The sequence below is a fragment of the Dama dama genome, chromosome X (genome assembly GCF_033118175.1).
Source record: "Dama dama isolate Ldn47 chromosome X, ASM3311817v1, whole genome shotgun sequence".
NCBI lineage: Eukaryota > Metazoa > Chordata > Mammalia > Artiodactyla > Cervidae > Dama > Dama dama.
This window is the reverse complement of record NC_083714.1, coordinates 127,958,259-127,978,941: the sequence shown is the minus strand read 5'-3', so window position 1 is coordinate 127,978,941 and position 20,683 is coordinate 127,958,259. Positions and strand designations below refer to the sequence as shown.

The window sequence follows — 20,683 nt, the reverse complement described above, 5'->3', positions numbered from 1 at the left end:
AGATCGGTATGCTAGAGGAACAGAGAAGGAGAAACAAAACCAGAATGCAGATCAACTACAAAGAAGAAACACTGCAGATGCAGGTATGAAAGTCATAAGTGAGAACAGTTGGAGGCTTAGGGACTACAGGAATTAATGGACAACAGGTTTACTTACTTCTCTAAGATATTGTACAAAATGATACAGTGGTCAAACATCTTCCTAAAATTTCCCTTCCTTCTTTACTATAAGTATGGGAGTATTACAGGGAAAGTATCATGTTCATTTTTTTAATTGTCTCCCCTTTTCTCTAATTCTTTTATAACCAGTTTTATTCCTTCTAACTGACCTCTCAACAAGGGATATTGTTTTACATGTAGCCATGACATCCCTTCTGTGAGCTATTTTTATTGGTTTCATATCTCTCCATATCCAATAACAATACTGGTTCCATTCCTAGTATCATTATTCCCTAGGGCCCAAAGTGATGCATAGTTCACTTCAGCTTAGGGTGCTTTTCCAGCATGGAAAACACTGCCACTTTCTGCCACACCCCATTTCACTCATAAGGCACAATGAACCCAATCAGGTTCTTTTCTCCCCCTTGGGTGCTCCATAGATGGTCTGTCCAGTGTACAGAATGTGGTAACCTTTCATTTCCGAGGCATGTCTCTCCCCAGTGGGTTTACAGGAGGATCAAGAGAAAGTAAGGAAGGATTTTCTTTAATCATAAGACCTATCTGTATGGGAATCATGGATGAAAAGTGACCTGAAGAAGGCTGACCCAAAATACCACAAACCTGTATTGATCTATCATCAAATGAAAAGGCCAAAAAAAAAAAAATCCTGAGGAAATTTCAGAATAAGCAGCTCCAGTACCACCAATTCCCACCTTCAAGATTCCAGTATCTGTCCATTTTTAGCCATTTTGCTAATTATCCCTCAGTCTTCCTGGGCTTTCCTGATGCCCTGACTCTGGCAACTTCGGTATTTGGAATTTCTCTACAGTTCCTCTTCCAATGTCCCGGCTTCTTGTAAGAATGACGCACAATTTCCCTTCTTCACTCCTTTCACAGGTTGCTCAGATTAGGGGTTAGTCCTCTACTAAATATTTGTAACTGAGCAGTTAAGACAGCGATTTTTAATTTCTTTTTTCCTTCATCTTTCTTTAGATAGTCAGAAAATGAGGTGGCTGCTGCCAAGATTTCAGTAACAATCTGTTCTTACCATCCTTCCTCCTTCTGTCTAACTTGAGTATGGACAGTCATCAAGAGTGCCCAGACAAGGGTGCTGAAGCCCAGACAGTGATTTTGATCTGCCTTTGGGTTTGAGCCAATAGATTTCAAGACTGCCTCAGTAAACAGCCAATTGAAATCAGTTGGGGGGGTTGCCCACCAGTTTTCTGGTTACACCTTTGCAGTGTCTCTCAGCTCACCTTTAGCAGGAAGGCTTCATGCATGGCTATTAGTAACCCTCCCTGCAGGTCTTTAATGTCCTTGGTTCTTCCATACTTGTGTGAGGGGGAGTGGAGGGGACAGAGGTTTCTTGGTCACCATACACCTTGATGCATGAATTTTTTGGACCCTGACATGCTTGTTCCATCAAACACACCAAGACAGCTGGTTGAAAAATTCCACACACCAGTCAGTGCACATCCCCATATGGGGGAGTGTCAACTGAAAACACACTGTAAAATATTTCTAGGATACAGGGAAAGAAAGTCTTTAAATGAGTCACATCAGCTTGTTAGAAAGGCAAGTGGATGCCTGGGTGGCTCCTCAGCACTTGGCATTGCTGGTGATCCAATAGGAAGAGGTAGTTGTTCTCATACTGAAACAAGAAAAATGTAAATTATGTGGTTTTCTGGCTAATCTTCCCATGTTGACATTTATTAGAGTAACACAACACCTCTTTTCTGTTTGCTTTGCTTCAAGTGCCTGTGGGTTTACTTTCCATCCTGTTGCCTTCAGATGGAGACACAATCTTTTATCCACATTCTCAATTATTACATGATCGTGCCGCTTTAATATTTCTGTTCTCCTACCAACCTGGTGGGGAGGATACTGGAATCTTACAGGTGAAATTAGGCTAAGACATGAAGTGGACTCAGGCTAGGGCATGAAGTACACACTCCTGTGTCCTCCAACAGAGCAGGTAATAACAACTCCTTAGCAGTTAACAAAGTTATGCCTTAGTCCCTCTGTGCAAGGGAATCACTAATGAAAGGAAATGCATATCCGAAAGGTCACTGCCTCCTCTTCTCCAGAAACTGATTTGAGTTTGGGAAAGATAAGGAGAAAAAGGGAAAAAGAGAGAGCTGGGACGTCAGGGAAGAGCTGGGACTGCCTCTAAGTCAGTAACATCTTGGTTCTCTTCAGTGCGTCTATAATCAGAACTATATCCCCTGGCCACTATGTCTATATCACTATCATCCAGGTTATGCTTCCTTAAAGTCCAGTGACTGACAGCTCAGTGGGGAGACTGGTGCAGAGGTAGATGGAATGAACAGATCATTGGCCCAGGAAGTGTTCTCCCAAGGCACTGCTAAATTACCATGCACTTTTCTTTGAAAGTGAAAGCCCCAGAAGGTATCCAGACCAACTATGCAGGAAATGAGGGGACTGAAGGTGCTGCCATTTCCTCTTCCTCTTCGGCTCACATCAACCCCAGACCTTCTGTTACTCAGTTCACTAATGTACTCATTTCCTTTCAGCCTTTTCCTTCCAGATGCTCTACTTGAACCATGCTGGTATCTCCCTAGTTGATGGAAAACACACATTCTTTTTGCACATCTCAACTGAATGTAACTTTGAAAATTACCATAATATATGTAAAAGGTTCTTAGTCCTCCAAAGAACTGAATTTTGCGTCTAGTGTGAGGGAGTGTTTGAGTTGCTTTCTTTTTGTTATATTAATATTTATTTATTTATATGGCTGTGTCGGGTCTGACTTGCAGTACACAAGGTCTTCCATCTTCATTGGGGCATGAAAGATTTCTAGGTGCAGCACATGAACTCTCAGGTGTGGTACGTGGGATCTAGTTCCCCAACCAGTGATTGAACCTGGGCCCCCTGTATTGGGAGCACAGAGTTACAGCCAATGGACCACTAGGGAAGCTCCTGCATTATTTTTTGATTAGGATATGCAGTTGTTCCATTATCACACCTTAGTAAAAAGGCTGTTCTTGCTCTACTTCTCTGCAATGGCAGCTTTAATAATAGAGGTTCACATGTAAGTGGGTCTTTTACAGCATTCCATTCAGTTCTATTGGTCTATGTGCTTATATTGACATATACAACACAAATTCTTAATTACTGCAGTGTCTTTTCCTCTGGAACTCTGCCTTCAGTTGGGTATATCTTTCCCTTTCTCTTTTGTCTTTTGCTTCTCTTCTTTCCTCAGATATTTGTAAGGCCTCCTCAGGCAAGCACTTTGCCTTTTTGCATTGCTTTTTCCTTGGGATGATTTTGGTTACTGACTCCTGCACAATGTTATGAACCTCTGTCCATAGTTTTTCAGGCACTCTTTCTATCAGATCTAATCCTTTGAATCTGTTTGTCACCTCCACTGTATAATCACAAGGGATTTCATTTAGGTCATACCTCAATGGCATAGTTATTTTCCATACTTTCTTCCATTTAAACCTGAATTTTGGAATAAGGGGCTCATGATCTGAGTCATATTCAGCTCCAGGTCTTGTTTTTACTGATTATATAGAGCTTCTCCATCTCTGCTTCAAAGAACATAAACAATCTGATTTCGGTATTGACCACCTGGTGATGTCCATGTGTAGAGTCGTCTCTTGTGTTGCTGGAAAACGGCGTTTGCTATGACCAGTGTGTTCTATTGGCAAACTCTGTTAGCCTTCACTCTGTTTCACTTTGTATTCCAAGGCCAAACTTACTTATTACTCCAGGTATCTCTTGATTTCCTACTTTTGCATTCCAGTCCCCTATGATGAAAAGGGCATCTTTTTTAGCTGTTAGTTCTAGACGGTCTTATAGGTCTTCATAGAACCTGTCAGCTTTAGCTTCTTTGACATTAGTTGTTGGGGCATAAACTTGAATTACTATGATGTTGAATGATTTGTCTTGGAAATGAACCAAGATCATTCTGTTGTTTTTGAGACTGCACTCAAGGACTGTATTTCAGGCTCTTTGGGGGGCTACTCCATTTCTTTTAAAGTATTCTTGCCCACAGTAGTAGATATAATGGTCATCTGAATTAAATTTGCCCATTCCTGTAGATTTTAGTTCACTGATTCCTAAAGATGTCGATGTTCATTCTTGCCATCTCTGGCTTGACCACAATAATTTACCTTGATTCATGGACCTAACATTCAAGGATCCTATGCAGTATTGCTCTTTACAGCATCAGACTTCACTTTTACACTAGACAGGGAAAGATATACCCAACTGAATTCAGAGTTCCAGAGAACAGCAAAGAGAGATAAAGAGAGCCTTCTTAAATGAACAATGGAAAGAAATAGAAGAAAACAATTGAATGGGAAAAACTGGAGATCTCTTCCAGAAAACTGGAGATATCAAGGGAACATTTCATGCAACGATTGGCACAATAAAGGACAAAAACTGTGAGGACCTAACAGAAGCAGAAGAGATTAAGAAGAGGTGGCAAGAATACACAGAAGAACTATATAAGAAAGGTCTTAATGACTCAGATGTTCACAGTATTCTGTCCCTCACCTTGACCTGGACATACTGGAGTGTGAAGTCAAGTGGGCCTTAGGAAGAATTGTTACCAACAAAGCTAGTGGAGGGGATGGAATTCCAGCTGAGCTATTTCAAATCCTAAAAGATGATGCTATAAAAGTGCTGCACTCAATACATCAGCAAATTTGTTAAACTTACCAGTGGCCACAGGACTGGAAAAGGTCCCTTTACATTCCAATCCTAAAGAAAGGCAATGCCAAAGAATGTTCAAACTAAGGCATAATTGCATTCATTTCACATGCTAGCAAGGTAATGTTCAAAATCCTTCAAGCTAGGCTTCAGAAGTATGTGAACTGAGAACTTCCAGATGTACAAACTGGATTTAGAAAAAGAGAGGAACCAGAGATCAAACTGAATCATGGAGAAAGCAAGAGAATTCCAGAAAAACATCTATTTCTGATTCACTGACTATGTAAAAGCCTCTGTGTGGATCACAACAAACTGTGCAAAGTTCTTAAGGAGATAGGAATACCAGACCACCTTACATGCCTCCCGAGAAACCAGTATGTGGGTCAAAAAGCAACAGTTAGAGCTGGACATGGAACAACAGACTGGTTCAAAATTGGGAAAGAAGTCTGTCAAGGCTGGATATTGTTACCCTGCTTATTTAACTTACATGCAGAGTACATCATGTGAAATGTTGGGTTGGATGACTCACAAACTGAAACCAAGACGGCCAGGAGAAATGTCAACAACCTCAGATATGCAGATGATACTACTGTAATGGCAGAAATTGAAGAGGAACTAAAAAGCCTCTTGCTGAGAGTGAAAGAGGAGAGTGAAAAAGCTGGCTTAAAACTCGACATTCAATAAACTAAGATCACGGCATCTGGTCCCATCACTTCATGGCAAATAGAAGGTGAAAAAGTGTAAACAATGACAGATTTTATTTTCTTGGGCTCCAAAATCACTGCAACAGTGACTGCAGCTACGAAATTAAAAGACACTTGCTCCTTTGAAGGAAAGCTATGACAAATGCAGACAGAATATTAAAAAGCAGAGTCAGACATGACTGAGCACCCTTTCATTTTTTCAATTTGCCGATAAAAGTGCATATACTCAAAGCTATGTATGGATGTGAGAGTTAGACCATAAAGAAGGTTGAGTGCTGAAGAATTGATGCTTTTGAACTGTGGTGCTGGAGAAGACTCTTGAGAGTCCCTTAGACTGCAAGGAGATCAAACCAGTCAATCCTTAAGGAAATCAATCTTGAATATTCATTGGAAGGACTGATGCTGAAGCTGAAGCTCCAATACTTTGACCACCTGATGTGAAGAGCCGACTCACTGGAAAAGATCCTGATGCTGGGAAACACTGAAGGCAAAAGAAGGTGGAGTCAAGGGGTGAGATATTTGGATGGCATCACTGACTCAAGGGACATGAATCTGAGCAAACTCTGGGAGACAGAGGACAGAGCAGCCTGGAATGCTGCAGTCCATAGAGTTGCAAAGAGTTGGACGTGAGTTAGGGACTGAACAACATCAAAAATTCTAGTGTATATCTAGGGGAGAGAAGTAATTAAAAAATATGAAATTATATCCAAGATAAGCAAGATCGCCGTGGTTTGGATAAAGCTGAGTCTGAAACCCGAGCAGGGCCCTCCTCCCCAGAGTTTAGTTGGGAGACTACAACCACGCATTATCTTTCGGTTGAATAAGATGAGTCAGAAGAGGAGTGGCAGTGAGTTTTGGACCATCCATACCCTGGCATTTTGGAAACTGAGACAAATGGAAATGAACAAAAATGCTACCTTCAAACATTGGGAGGTTCTATATGGCCCAAGTATTTTTCCACTTGTTGAGGAAGATGGCCATCCAGCGACAGCCTGAAAACGTGAAGATAGACACTTAGTGAGTATCTCCTTGTTTTCTACATGCTATCCACTGCCTCCCTGGATTCCTGAGTTCTTTGCAGCCATAAGGCAGTCATCTGTTCAGTGGTATGTTTCCACCAGATACTCTCTTGGGTAGACAGCTGGCCCCTGGTGTGTAAACATTTTACAGACTGGGTGGAGAGAATCATTGTAAATAGTGCAGATTGAGAGTTTGGGATTGACATGTCCATGCATGCTCAGTCATGTCTGAACTTTGTGACCCCATGGACAGCCCATGAAGCTCCTCTGTTGATGGGATTTTCAAGAGAAGAATACTGGAGAGGATTGCTATGCCCTGCTCCAGAGAATCTTCCCGACCCAGGGATTGAACCTGCATCTTTTGCATTTCCTGCACTGGCAGGAGGATTCTTTACCACTGAGCCACCTGATTGACATGTACACATTGATATATTTAAATAGATCACCAACAACGACCTACTGTAAAAAAAAATTTTTTTTAATGGTTTGAGTTGACATGTGATGTCCAACTTACGGGCCTTTCCATGTGGCACAGCAGTAAAGAACCCGCCTGCCAATGCAGGAGACCCAAGAGATGTGGGTTCAAACCCTGGGTCACAAAGATCCTCTGGAGAAGGAAATGGCAACTCACTGCAGTATTCTTGCCTGGACAATCCCCATGGACAGACTCCCATTGAGCCTGGTGGGCTACAGTCCATTGGGTTGTAAAGCGTTGGGCATGACTTCACAACAGAACAACAAAAATAAGAGTGTTTTTTTTTTTTAAAGTAATTCTTATTATACAGTAGAGTACATCCTCATATTTATTTCTTTATCAAGAGGAAACTGACACTTCTTGGCCATTTGAAAATTTTTATTATGTGTGTGTGTATAAGGCATGGGTATTTTATTTAGTAATTTACAAGTTGTATTTTGTTTAATTTCATGGTGACATGTTTGTTACTGCAGAAGCAAAATGCATGTTTATATACTGACTTTATACTCACCAACTTTTAAAAATAATTTTATTGATTTCATAGGTTATTCTTACTTATTGTTGTTTTCATAGATATCTTTTACTTGCTTGGTAGCATAACTTCTTTTATCATGAATGAAAGAAAAAATAAATCTTATAAAACACTATTCTGTATTAATGTAGATGTGATTTTTCTCTCATTTAATCTATCCACGAGATATGCCAGCCATGGATTTATCCTCTGTCAGATCAATTCCTTACTCTTCTGCTCTGCTCTTTAGTGTAAAATGTCTGACTCCCATTTCTCATGCTCTGTGCTGTCAAACACCTGGATGCCACCTCAGATAAACAAGGAGTGACAGCTAGAGATTAGAGTCCAGGAGGATCAACATGCCCAGAATTCTTTACTTTCTTCCTCTCTGAAGCAGGTGGTTTCCATTCAATGACTACATAATGTTCATGGCTCCAATTTCCCTCAGTAACAATACCTTTCCTCTTTGTTCTTCTAGCCTAGAGATGGGAGTGCCTATTTCAAGTTGTATTATTTTGCTCAACTCTCTCCAATAGGCTTTTGAAATAACCAATCTCCTACACTAAATTCTCCCATTTATTTTTTCATGTCAAAGCCTTCTATCAGTCCTAAGAAAAACTTAACTCATCACATATGTGTATATACACCAACACACACATAAACATTTGGCAGGCTCCTCTGTCCAAGGAATTTTCCAGGCAAGAATACTGGAATGGGTTGCCATTCCCTTCTCCAGGGGATCTTTCTGACACAGGAAATGAACTCATGTCTCCTGCATTGCAGGCAGATTCTTTACTGTCTGAGCCATCAGGGAAGCCCATATTCAAAAACACTAACAGTATAAGGGAGAGATTTATCCAATATTTAAAAATTTTGAGCACTACACATAAAGCTCTACAGTACAGCCTGTGAGAAACAGTCAAGTGGTACTTGGATATTATAGCCTTAAATAGATCTATCAAAAAATATTTAAAACCTCTAAAATATTTAAAACCTTCTAATTCAAGAGCTATAGAAACAATAGTACATTACACTCAGATAATTAGAAGGTAGGAATTGATGAAGATAAATGCCAAATTGATGAATTAGAAGATAGTAGAACAAACTAATGAAAGCCAGTTCTTTGAAATTATTTCTGTAACACTTTCTGTAGGTATTATCAATTACAAAAGAAAGAAGCATATAAGTGCTATTAGTTCAATAGAATTCTGTAAGATATACCTACAGGAGAGATTTGGGGCTTCCCGGGTGGTGCAGTGGTAAAGAATCTGCCTGCCAATGCAGGAGACACAAGAGACACAGATTCGATCCCTGGGTTGGGAAGATCCCCTGGAGGAGGAAATAGCAACCCACTTCAATATTCTTGCCTGGGAAATCTCATGAACAGAGGAGCCTGGGAAAGAGTCGTCGCCAAGAGGGTTGCAAAGAGTTGGGCACTACTGAGCACGCATGCACTTGCACAGGAGAGGTTTAAAGGCTATAATAAAACACTATTTCAGGATAACAAATGGTGGATACAGAAAAAAATTCTACCTATTTTTTAGCTAATAATCACAAAATAATGTTAGAATTACCATTGTGCAGCCCCTAATGGATTAATGGTTGACGGTGATAATCCTCAGTGACTGGCAACATCACCACAAAGGAGATAACAGACACAATGTGTTCCCTAATGGAAATTGCACAGTGTCACCTTTGGAGTAGGTTATTTGCCAGTAACTAAACCTTCATCTTCAAGCTTTTTCCTATTACAACTGAGGACTGTTGATGTTGAGTACCAGGTATGTTGGGTTCATTATTCTATTTTCGGTACTCCTGTAAGTCTGAGAATTTTAATAACATCATTTTATTGTTTAAGTAGCATGTCTTTAAATTTTAAAATACAATTGAAATGAAAGATTTTTTTAGCAAAATATAAATGACTGAATAGGTCCATAAAGAAACAGAAAATTAATCTAAGAATAAAAACTAAAATTATAGTTAAAACCACAGCATCCTCAAAATGTTCTTGGAAGCTTCTTACACTAAATGAAGGAGAAATGAACTGCTGCAAACCATACCAAAAAATGGGAAATGACTCATACACTCTAATGGGCTAGTGTCCCTTGATACGAAGACCAGATAAGCCTACCCTGAAGAAAGAACACTTGAGTAAAGCTCACTCATACAGAGATGAGTCTTAAATAACTCCATAGCACATGCAATGTAGTGGTGAACTAATAAAAAAAGAGACACTGTCAAAGAAATGCAAAGGATACCACATTAGAAAACATGAATTGGAATTCACTATACTAATAAATAAGGGAGAAAAAAAGCATTTGCTCATGTGCAGGGGTAAAGAAAAAGCTTTGATAAAAAAATTAGCATAAATTAATGGTAATAACTTTGAGAAGGCTTCTAAGAATGGAATATCCATTATCATCAAGTCATCAGCAAATATACATAAATGTGAAATATTAGAAGCACTCCAAATAACGTCTGGAAAAATACCCAGAGGTATGGTACCAAAATACGGATAATGAAAAGAAACATCATAATAATACCAAGATGGGCTTCCTTGGTGACTCTGTGGTAAAGAATCCACCTGCCAATGAGGGAGACATGGGTTTGACCCCTGGTCCAGGAAGATGCCACATGCCACTGGACAATTAAGCCCAAGCGCCACAACTATTGAGCCTGTGCTCTAGAGCCTGGGAACCACAAATATTGAGTCAACATTCTGCAACTACTAAAGCCCAAGTGCCCTAGAGCCCATGCTCCACACAAAAGAGAAGCCACCACAATGAGAAGCTCCTGCACTGCAACTAGAGAGGAGCCCCACTCGCCGCAACTAGAGAAAAGCCCACACAGCAACAAAGACCCAGCACTGCCAAAGTTAAAACAAATAAAGAATAAGTAAAATTATTAAAAATTATAATACCAAGATGATTTTATAAGTAAAATGCCTAAACTAATAGGCAAACACACTATTCAAATATATAAGGAGCATAAACACTCTAGCATATTGAAAATCATACAGCAAAATCAGCAGCCTGGTCACACAAAATTAATAACTAATCAAAACCATTCACAGCAGCAACAATACCTAAAACGTACTTAACCTGCCAATGCAGGAGACGCAGGTTCTATACCTGGGTCAGGAAGATCCCCTGGAGAAGGAAATGGCAACCCACACCAGAGCTCTTCCCTGGAAAACTTCATGGACAGAGGAGCCTGGAGGACTACAGTCCTTGGGGTCATGAAAGAATCAGACACAACTTAGTGACTAACCAACAACAACAACCTAAAATGAAAACTAATAAAATTGTACAAGATCTTTATGGAAGTAACTACAAATATTTACTGACAGAGTTAGAGAAAAAATGTCCTGAATAGAGCGCTATAATATTTTTATTCAGGGGAACAGAATACTGCAAAGATGTCAGTTCTCCTTAACTTATTCACAGTTGTAGTGCTGTACATGTAGCTTCCAAGATGACACCCAAACTTGGGGTACTATCTCCTGTGCCCCAAATCAACCCTGGAAAAACTAAGGAAGGAATAAACCAAATGATATCAACAATGACAGTGAAACAATAGTGAGAAACCTCTGAGGATAACAAATCTGTACTATCAAATGCTTGTGTGAGGGCAGGTAAGAGAGGTCTAGGGAAGACGGATCAGTTGAAGGAAAAGTTTTATTTAAAGTTTGGCCCTTGTATCTTCTGTTGTGTCCTGAGTAAATGAATTTCTACTGCCTCACAGCACTTAAGGGAACTTTAGGCAGTATCTCAGAGCCCGCATGCCAGGACTATTGGGTTATGCTAGGACAATGGGGTAATATCATGACAGCACCAAAGTTTGGTTTGTTGAGACAATATGAGTCCAGAGATTGTCCTAATAACCACCTGAATCTTCTTTCATTGGTGAGGATGGGGCTTTTTTAATGGTTACCTTAAAAAGACTATAAGGCATGAATCAGAATAGTAAGAACACTTGAGCTCCACTCTTTCAGCAAGTTTCAAATATATAATACATTATAACTAACTGCTGTCACCATGCTGTACAGTTGGTTTCCAGAACTTATTCATCTTACGGCTGAAAGTTGCACCCCTTGATCAGTATACCCCTACTCACTAACCCCTCAGCCTCTGGTAACCACTGTTTTATTCTCTATTATTAGGGGTTCAACTTTGATTTTTAGATTCTACATATAAGTTAGATCATTAATACTTGTCTCTCTGTGTCTGACATTTCACTTACCATAAAGTCCTCCTAGGATCATTTACCTAGTTAAAAATGATGGGAGTTCTCAACATACACAAAAATATCATAACTATGGGATGATATAAGTTACATAGTTAGATCCTGGCACTAATTTCACAATGTATGCAAATATCAAAAACACTGTATAAAATAAATATAGAAAACAATATACATTTGTCAAAATAGAAAAATACCAAAATAGAATAGCAAGTAACACAGTAATTGCACACAAAGACAGAATTTCATTTCAGAAAATTTCATTAATGACACTGATATCAGTGAAGAGAGAACCCAGGGACAGCTGTCAGGCTAAGGAGTTGCCTCTATTTCTCCATGGGTTCTTGAGGACCGTGGTGCAGGTAGGGGTCTGAAGTTAGAAAAGGAAAGGATTCCAGGAGTCCTTGAACTCAATGCAAGTTCCCTAACTGGGAACACTGAAACCCACAGATTTATCATCTCCTGCAGGAATTTCCAGGAAGTCTCAGGTATAAGTGTCCAGGTGAGATGTACATGCACTTCGCACCAGGAGTCTCAGGAGTTGATGTCTTTGATGTGAGGCCTTGGCCTCTGGTCAGCAGATGGGATGTAGCCCCCCAGTACCTACATGGGTCAAGGAAAATACGGACAGAGAACAGAGCATTACTCACCACAGAAGAGGGAACCCAAGAGAGCCCTCACTGTTGGTCTTAGGGGCTCCAGGATGGTTGTTAGGTTTGGACTCACAAATACTTCCTGCTGGGTGTGCAAACAGAAGTGAGTACGAAGGGATAAGGCCAGTTGACTGAGCTCAGCACAGGGACATCCCAGGACCCCTTAAGAGTCAATGAAAGGACCACATCCTCATCCAGTGGGAAGCTCCCCCAGAAACCCGTCCACCCAGGCCCCACCCCTGCTGTCCTCCTGGAGCCCAGATGCACATAACAGAAAGTGACATCCCCCTAACCACACTGGGGATACTATGCCATCTTTGACAGTACTGCTATCTCTGGGAGCTGCTGTAGATGGTGACCAGAGGGAGGAGGTCTAAGTTTCAATCAGGTGTAAAGGCGTGAGGTGACATGAGTTACCAGTGTGGAGACACACCCCGGAACCCCCAATCCATTTTCCCTCCAAGAAAGGGGGCCACACAGCCCCAGCCAACCCTGCTCTCAGCCCAGAGGCTTGGGCCTGGCTTTTAGGCCCCAAGTCCATCCACTTCACACATGGGGTCTCCGGAAGAAATGCCTGGGTCCAGGGGTGGTGTATCTGGGTTCAGGGTTGGTGGACCCTGGCTCTGTTCAGTAGAGGGAAAGTTTGGGACCCAGCGGAGTAAAGGAGGGACCCTTGGGGGGACTGAGGGTCTCCATGACCCAGAATGGCAGCCATGCATAACACCCCATGCACCACGACTTGGCCAGGGAGCATCTGAGCAGTTCTACAGGCTGAGGGGCTCCCTGACTGTGATCCAGGACGTGGGACACTCCAGGAGGAGGGGACCTCGGTCTGAGAGGCTGGCAGCTGGTCAGTAGATGGAGGATGTCAGGGCTCGGGATGAGTCAGGGTGAGGACCATCCTACCTGTCACACAGGTGACTCAGGACCTCTCCTGTGGTCAGCGCTTCCTTCCAGCCAAACACGGGGAAGGGGAGCTGCAGTCTGAGAGGGGAGGTTAGAGCTTAGGTTTGAAGGGGCAGCCGCCAGGCAGCAGAACAGCAGATCCCGTGACCCTTCGACTGGGGGCTGAGCACTCCCTCCTCTCCTCCTCCTGGGTGACAGGGAAGGTGTCAGTGTCAACTTCAGAGCAGGAGAGGGAACAGGGTGGGGGGGAAGGGTTGGATATGGGAGTCTTGCCCCAATTTTCATCCTGACTCTGAATGTGAACTGAGAGAAACTGCCTCCCTTGCCAGCCCCCACAGGCCCCCCCATAACGCCCAAGCAGGGCTGTCTGGCTGCACCCCAGGGCTCACCCTCACCTCCTCCTCAGTGGTCTCAGGGGACAGGCTCACCAGGAGAACAGGAGCCCTGTGGGTCCTAGAGCTCTGGTCTCAAGGACCCTGCAGAAGCGCCCTTGGTTCAAGCCAGGGAGGACTCTCCCTGATGAAGGTGCTCACAGTATCTTTTTAACCATCCTCCAGGTGCCCGCCTTACCTGCTCTCCTGCCAGCATTCTCGCCTGCGGTCCCTGACCTGTGTCACCATGCCTCAGAGGCACAACAATAAGTATCATGCCCACGGGAAACGCCACCAGGTCCAAGGGGACACTCAGTGTCCCCATGAGGCCCAAAACAGTGCTGCTGCAGCCCCAAAATAAGAGTGCCCCTCCTCCCTTCCCTCAAGGTTTCTCCCCGGAGCTTCCCTGCTACTGGCGATCGCCAGGAGCTTCAGGGAGCCATGGCCCCTAGCTCTCCTGATGCAGGGGTTTCCTGGGCAGGATCTGATGAAGGTGCCCAGGGCCCAGAGGAGGAAAGTGCAGGTGCCTCCCAGGCAGCCCCGGCCACTCAGAGCACTCGCAAAGATCCTCTGACCAGGAAGGCCAACATGCTGGTGGAGTTCCTGCTGGAGAAGTACGGCAAGAAGGAGCCCATCACACAGAACGCCCTGCTGACGGTCGTCAACAGGAAGTACAGGCAGCACTTCCCCGAGATCCTCAGGAGAGCCTCTGAGCGCATGGAGCTGGTGTTTGGCCTGGAGCTGAAGGAAGACGACCGCAGCAGGAACATCTATGTCCTCATTAGCAAGCTCAACCACAGGGGTAATGGAGGTCCTAGTGATGAGAAGGGGCTGCTCAAGTCTGGTCTCCTCATGGTGCTCCTGGGGGTCATTTTCATGAAGGGTAACCAGGCCACTGAGGAGGAGGTCTGGGAATTCCTCAGTGTGTTGGGGGTCTACGCTGGGAGGAGGCACTCAATCTTTGGGGAGCCCAGAAGGCTCATCACCAAAGATCTGGTGCAGAAGAAGTACCTGAAGTACCTCCAGGTGCCCAATAGTGATCCTCCGCGCTACGAGTTCCTGTGGGGCCCGAGAGCTTGTGCTGAGATCAGTAAGATGAAGGTGCTGGAGGTTCTGGCCAAGATCCATGATACGGTCCCTAGTGCCTTCCCAGACCTCTATGATGAGGCTCTGAGAGATCAGGCGGAGAGAGCAGGGCTGAGAGTTGCGACCCAGGCTCCAGCTATGGCTGAGGCCAGTGCCCCTTCCAGGGTCAAGTCCTGCAGCTCCTCCCACATCTAGGGGATTTGACACATTTGACACGAGGGCCCCCTCGTTTTTACCTCATGGGTCCCAGGGACCACAGAATTGCCAACTTCAGAGCAGTAGAGGGGAGGAAACCCAGGCCCTGTCTACTGTCTGCATGACAATCCTGAAGATGGCTGAGCAGACTCCCCACTCTGAAACACAGACGGTCTCACTGGCAGCCACTGCTGTCACCCTAGTGACACTCTGGTAGGGCTAGCACCCTGAAGCCCAGCACTCACTCTCACTTCCTTCTCAGGGGTCTCAGGGGACAGGCTGACCAGGAGAACAGGAGCCCTGTGGGTCCTAGAGCAGTGGCCTCAAGGACCCCTCAGAGGTAGGTTTGGTTCAAGCCAGGTAGGATTCTTTCCACTGAAGGTGCTCACAGCATCTCCTTGACCCTCCTCCAGATGCCCTCATTGCCTGACTTCCTACCCATATGCCCGCCTGTGGTCCCTGACCTGTGTCACCATGCCTCGGAGGCACAAGAACAAGTACCATGACTGTCTGAAATACCATCAGGTCTGGAGGGACACTCAGCGTGCTGTGGAGGCCCAGCCCAGTGCTGCTGCAGCTGCAGAAGAGGAGTGCCCCTTCTCCCCCTCTTCTGTCCCTCAGAGTTCTCCACCTGAGCTCCCCTGAGGTTGGTGCTCGCCAGAATCTTCAGGGAGCTGTGCACCCGACCAAGCTTCTTGGGGGACTTTGTAGACAAGATCTGATGAAGGTGCCAAGAGCAAGGTTAGGAGAGGAGAAGCATATCCCTGGCAGCTCCCTGCACTGAAAGCTAACACACAGAGGTCCTCTAAGCTGGAAGGAGACATGCTGCTTAGTTATTGGTTACTGGTACAGTTTCTGCTACACATCTATAAAATGGAAGATGCATTACAAAGCAGACATGGTAAAGGCTTTCTAAAATAAGTATCAGGACCAATTCCCCGAGATCCTCAGGAGACCCTCTGAATGGATGGAGCTGGTCTTTGACCTTGAATAAAAGAAGTAAACCCTGATGCTCTTGTCAGTGCACTGAACCTCCCAACAACAGAAATTTGACTGGTAATAAGAGGGTGCCCACACCTCATCATCATCTTCATCAAGGCCAACTGCACCACAGAAGAGATTTGAGAAAATTTTTTGCTTTGCTTTCACTTTTTTGTTATTTCTTTTTACAAAATTTTTCTATAATTGACATATAACATGATCTTAGTTTTTGGTACATAACATCATAATTCCATATTTGTATATGTCGTGAAATGATCACCACAATTAGTCTAGTTAACATCTATCACTATATATAGTAACAGCTTTTTTGTGATGAAGACCTTAAGATATACCTCTTAGCAACTTTACAATATGAAATATAGTATTATTAACTATGGTCACCATACTATACATTAAATCCTCATCCTTGTAACTTTTTTATTTTATAACTGAATAAGCTTGGAATATATGCTAGGAGAAAGAAATATGAAGGGTCCAGGAAGCTCATCACCAAAGATATGGTGTAGCAGAAGTACCTGGAGTAACCCCAGGTGCCCAACAGGGATTCCTGTGCTATGAGTTCCTGTGGTGCCCAAGGGCCCATCTGAGACCAGCAAGATGAGAGTGCTGGTGTTTTCTGACCAAAGTAAAAAAAAAAAAGTCAGAGTCAGCGCATTCTATCCCAATATGATAAAGGTTTCAGAGCTGAAGAAGAGAGCCTGAGGAATAGATGCAGCCAAGATTAGCACCAAAGTTAGCACCAAAGGCTCATTACTAGCAACTACCTCTAACTCCATGGTAAAGAATCCCCCTGCAATGCAGGAGACAGAAGAGATTTGGCTTCGATCCTTGGGTCAGGAAGATCCCTTGGAGAAGGGAATGGCATCCCACTCCAGTATTCTTGCCTGGAAAATCCCAGGTCCGAGGAGCCGGGCAGGCTACAGTATAAAGGGTCACAAGATTTGACACGACTGAGCACAGCACATGCCACGGCACTTTCGTGTCAGGTGAAGTCTGAGGGAGCTTCTTCAGCTTTTCAGTGAAGCACGTAGTTAATGTCTGAAGCAGTGACGGAGCAAGGTGCAACTGGAAGAAATACAGTGCATATTTTCTTTTTATTCCTCTTCCATATAAGTAACTTGTAGGTGTGTTTTTTTTTATTCTTTTTCAAACATTGTTTCTTTCCAGTTAAGGTTTATTGGACTTCAGAATCAAAGTTTATAAATAACATTATTTGGTAGCTAGTCAGACTTGAGATCTTGCCCCATCCTGGATGACTTGTCTTTCCCTTCACCAGCTGAAGACTGGTGGTCAGAGCACACCTAGAGAGCCTCTCTCCTGTGCTCAAGGACCACCACTAGCTTTCCTGCCATGTCAGGACCATCCAAGACAAAACTACCAGCACAGGTGGGCGTTGGCACACCAGCAACTGAAAACTGACTCAAGGAAACCCGAGGATCATTATGCCGTATTTGTAATGAATTAGCATCACTGTTTTTGTCCCCCACCTGCCTCCCCTAGTGGTTCTCACTTCAGAGCAAATGGGTAAGCACCTGCACATTAAGAGTAAAGTTCAATAACCTAAAGCTGTCAATCAACTTGTCAGTCAAATGACACAGGACACACCCAGCCCTACCCCATTGTGGGGCTGTTTGTGCTTTCCAGACAGTACACTCTCAACCTTTCTTGAGACTGTACTTTCGCTCTGCTTAATAAAACTCCTGCTACTTAAAACTGCTCTATGCTTCTCAATTGAATTCTTTCTTTTTGGAAGGGCAAGAATAAGAAATCGCTTTTCACCACTGACATATTTGGTGCAGTGACTAGGATTGCTGCTAAGGGAAACTGCAGTGGTCTTGCCCAAATTGCCGGCTGGAGATTCCTGACTTTCGCTCTCTCTCTCCCATGAGAACTTGCTTGCTGTCACTCTATGCTTTGTTCTCTTTCCAAGACCCACAGGGCACAATCTAGGTCAGCTCACTGTATCATGGCTCCCCTCAATTGAGTTGCAAGGAGTACCCCCAGGCTGTGCATACCCAAAGAACACTCACGTGGCAGTTGACACTGTCCTTGGGGCCTGGTGGAAACAGAATTTCCAATGGTGAAGGAGCCCACTGAGGCCAAGACGTTTCTCCTCTCAATTTTTGTCATTTCCTCTATGGTTATATCCATTTTGAGGTGAGAAGTTTAACCAAAATGACCGCACAACATGCAAATTAATATCGTACAAATAATCAGGGACTTGATTGGGTGAATTTCCCACTCTGTGGGTCCTTGAGCCCAGTTCCCTCCCTACTCGTTGTTAGTTCCATTCTGGTTCCAGGACCCTGGAACTGCATCAGGGGCCAAAACTGGGGGACTCTGCATCCTTCTCTAGATTTTTGGCCTGCCTCACTGCACCCCTGACTGTACGTCGTGGGCAAGCCCTTCCCTCCTGGGGGTCTCAAGCAGACTTTATCAATGCCAGAGCAGAGGCAGTAAGTGAGAACCTTTCTCAGCAGGCTTAGGACTCTCTGCCTAGGAAGCATCATAGCTCTACACCTTCCCTCATATCCTGAATTTCTCTTATATCCTCCTGCTCTCTAGACTTCTCAGACTGTCTCTTGGTCCTTGAGCCTCCTGCTGGTTAGGTGTTGCCTCTTTCACTTCTATAAAGTAGTGTGCTCAGTCGCTAAGTCATGTCTGACTCTTTGAGATCCTATGGACTGTAGCCCACCTGGATCTTCTGTCCATGGGATTTCCCAGGTAAGAATACTACAGTGGGCTGCATTTTCTTCTCCAGGGTTTCTTTCCAAGCCAAGGATCAAACCCACATCTCCTGCTTGGCAGGTGGATTCTTTACCACTGAACAACATGAAAGCCCCCTTTTCTCCTTTACATGCATAACAATTTTCAATTATATACCAAATACCATAAACTTCACCCTCTTCATACTTACACAGCACAAAGGAACTGAACAGTTTTCTTTAAATACTTGTATCTTGAGCTTTGTTCTAGGACTCAATTAAATGATTTTGAAGCACTATGATCTCTCTTTCCTGCTTTTAAGCTGTTAGGTGTGATCACAGAGCATAAACCTGGGGTTCATATAGCATCACTACACACACAAGCCTTTCTGAGGACTCTCTCTGATGCCCTGGGCAGGATGTGATTTTCCACTATGACTAAAAGGAACAAAAACTATTCTGTGCTGTGTGTGGGCCCCAGAATTCTCTGTGTATGTGTGTAGTTCTCATCCTCCACTCCTCTGTCCTGTGAATTCTCAGAGGGGCCCCTAGGTCCTCCTATGACCCTCAGCCTCATCTCAACTTGGAAGGCGGCCAGGTTTCACCTGACCTGCCATCCCCATGCTTCAGGTACATGGCAGCAAGCTGAGGTCATTCTAGGTTCACCGTGCCTGTTTTCAATCTCTCAGGAGTCACTGTCTTTCCTAGTCACATGTCCAACCTATGAGAAATGGTTCTCATAAGGATTTTGCCATTTTGTTGGGCTGTCTTGTTAGACATTTCAGGCGAGCCATTGAATCTGCTCCCTGTTATTCCATCTTTGCCTGTAGTGGCAGTACAATACAAATTTAAAACCCAAATTAGCACAGCATGCTAATGCCCTGAAATGGAATTCAACATTTCAAACACATTTAAATTAAAACTAAGCTCAAAAGCTTGTGGGAAACACATACACATTTACATAACTAATATATATGCATATGTGTTATATATATGAACACATACATATATATGTGAATACATATTTTATTTTATCCCATTAATCTGTCTAATGTGAAATTAATTCTTAGACCACCAAGAGGAACCTGGAAGAGCAGAGGGAAATTTCTTCCATCCCTGTATTAGCTACACCTCACATACTGATTTCTATGCTCAAAGTCCCACTTCATGAAAGTTTTCAATCACAAACTGGACTGCTAATAAAGTCATTAATGATTTCACTCGTTGATATAATTCCATATGTCTTTGTGCATTGATATTTTATTCTCACAGTATTATTTATTGCAAGTTCTTTTTTTGCTTCTTTAAGAGAAATATATTCTCTTCATTGCAGTGATCATTTTTATTTCATTATTTTTGAATAATTATCTCTTTCCAAAATTCATTAATCCCCGTTATTGTTGTTCAGTCACTAAGAGTGTATGACTCTTTGCAACCCCATGGGCTACAGTATATAGGCTTCCCTGTCCTGCACTACCTACCTGAGTTTGCTTAAAATCATGTCAATTGAGTTAGGGATGCCATCCGACCAGCTGATCCTCTGTCAGCCCTTTCTCCTCCTGCCCTCAATCTTTCCTAGCATCAGGGTCTTTTCCAATGAGGTGGCTCTTGGCATCAGTTGGTCAAAATACTGGAGCCTCAGCTTTAGCATCAGTCCTTCCAATGAATATTCAGGGTTGATTTCTTTAGAATGACTTGTTTGATCTCCTTGCATTCCAAGGGACTCTCAAGAGTCTTCTCCAACATCACAGTTCAAAAACATTGATTTATCGGTGCTCAGGCTTCTTTATGGTACAACCCTCACATTCCTACATGACTAATGGAAAAAAAAAAAAACAACATAGCTTTGCTATACAGACCTTTGTCGGCAAAGTGACATCTCTGCTTTTTAATATGCTGTCTAGGTTTGTCATAGCTTTTCTTCCAAGGAGTAAGCATCTTTTAATTTCATGGCTGTAATCCTTGTCTGCTGTGAT

General features: G+C 43.3%; 1 protein-coding gene across 1 annotated transcript; it reads left to right on the top strand.

Annotated features, from left to right (window-relative positions):
• Positions 1 to 13,300: 13,300 nt before the first annotated feature.
• LOC133052885 (melanoma-associated antigen B17-like) lies at positions 13,301 to 15,000 on the top strand. The gene is made up of 3 exons (XM_061137705.1): positions 13,301 to 13,332; positions 13,906 to 14,017; positions 14,107 to 15,000. Exons 1-3 carry the CDS (start codon positions 13,301 to 13,303, stop codon positions 14,998 to 15,000), a joined length of 1,038 nt encoding a protein of 345 aa, XP_060993688.1.
• Positions 15,001 to 20,683: the final 5,683 nt, after the last annotated feature.

Excerpts from the sequence above, each read along its gene's own strand:
- LOC133052885 (XM_061137705.1), top strand. The coding sequence starts at position 13,301 with ATGGAGGATGTCAGGGCTCGGGATGAGTCAGG. Across the intron at positions 13,333-13,905 it reads AGGGCTCGGGATGAGTCAGG|GTGCCCGCCTTACCTGCTCT; the intron begins GTGAGGACCATC and ends ACCATCCTCCAG. Across the intron at positions 14,018-14,106 it reads CCCACGGGAAACGCCACCAG|GTTTCTCCCCGGAGCTTCCC; the intron begins GTCCAAGGGGAC and ends CCTTCCCTCAAG.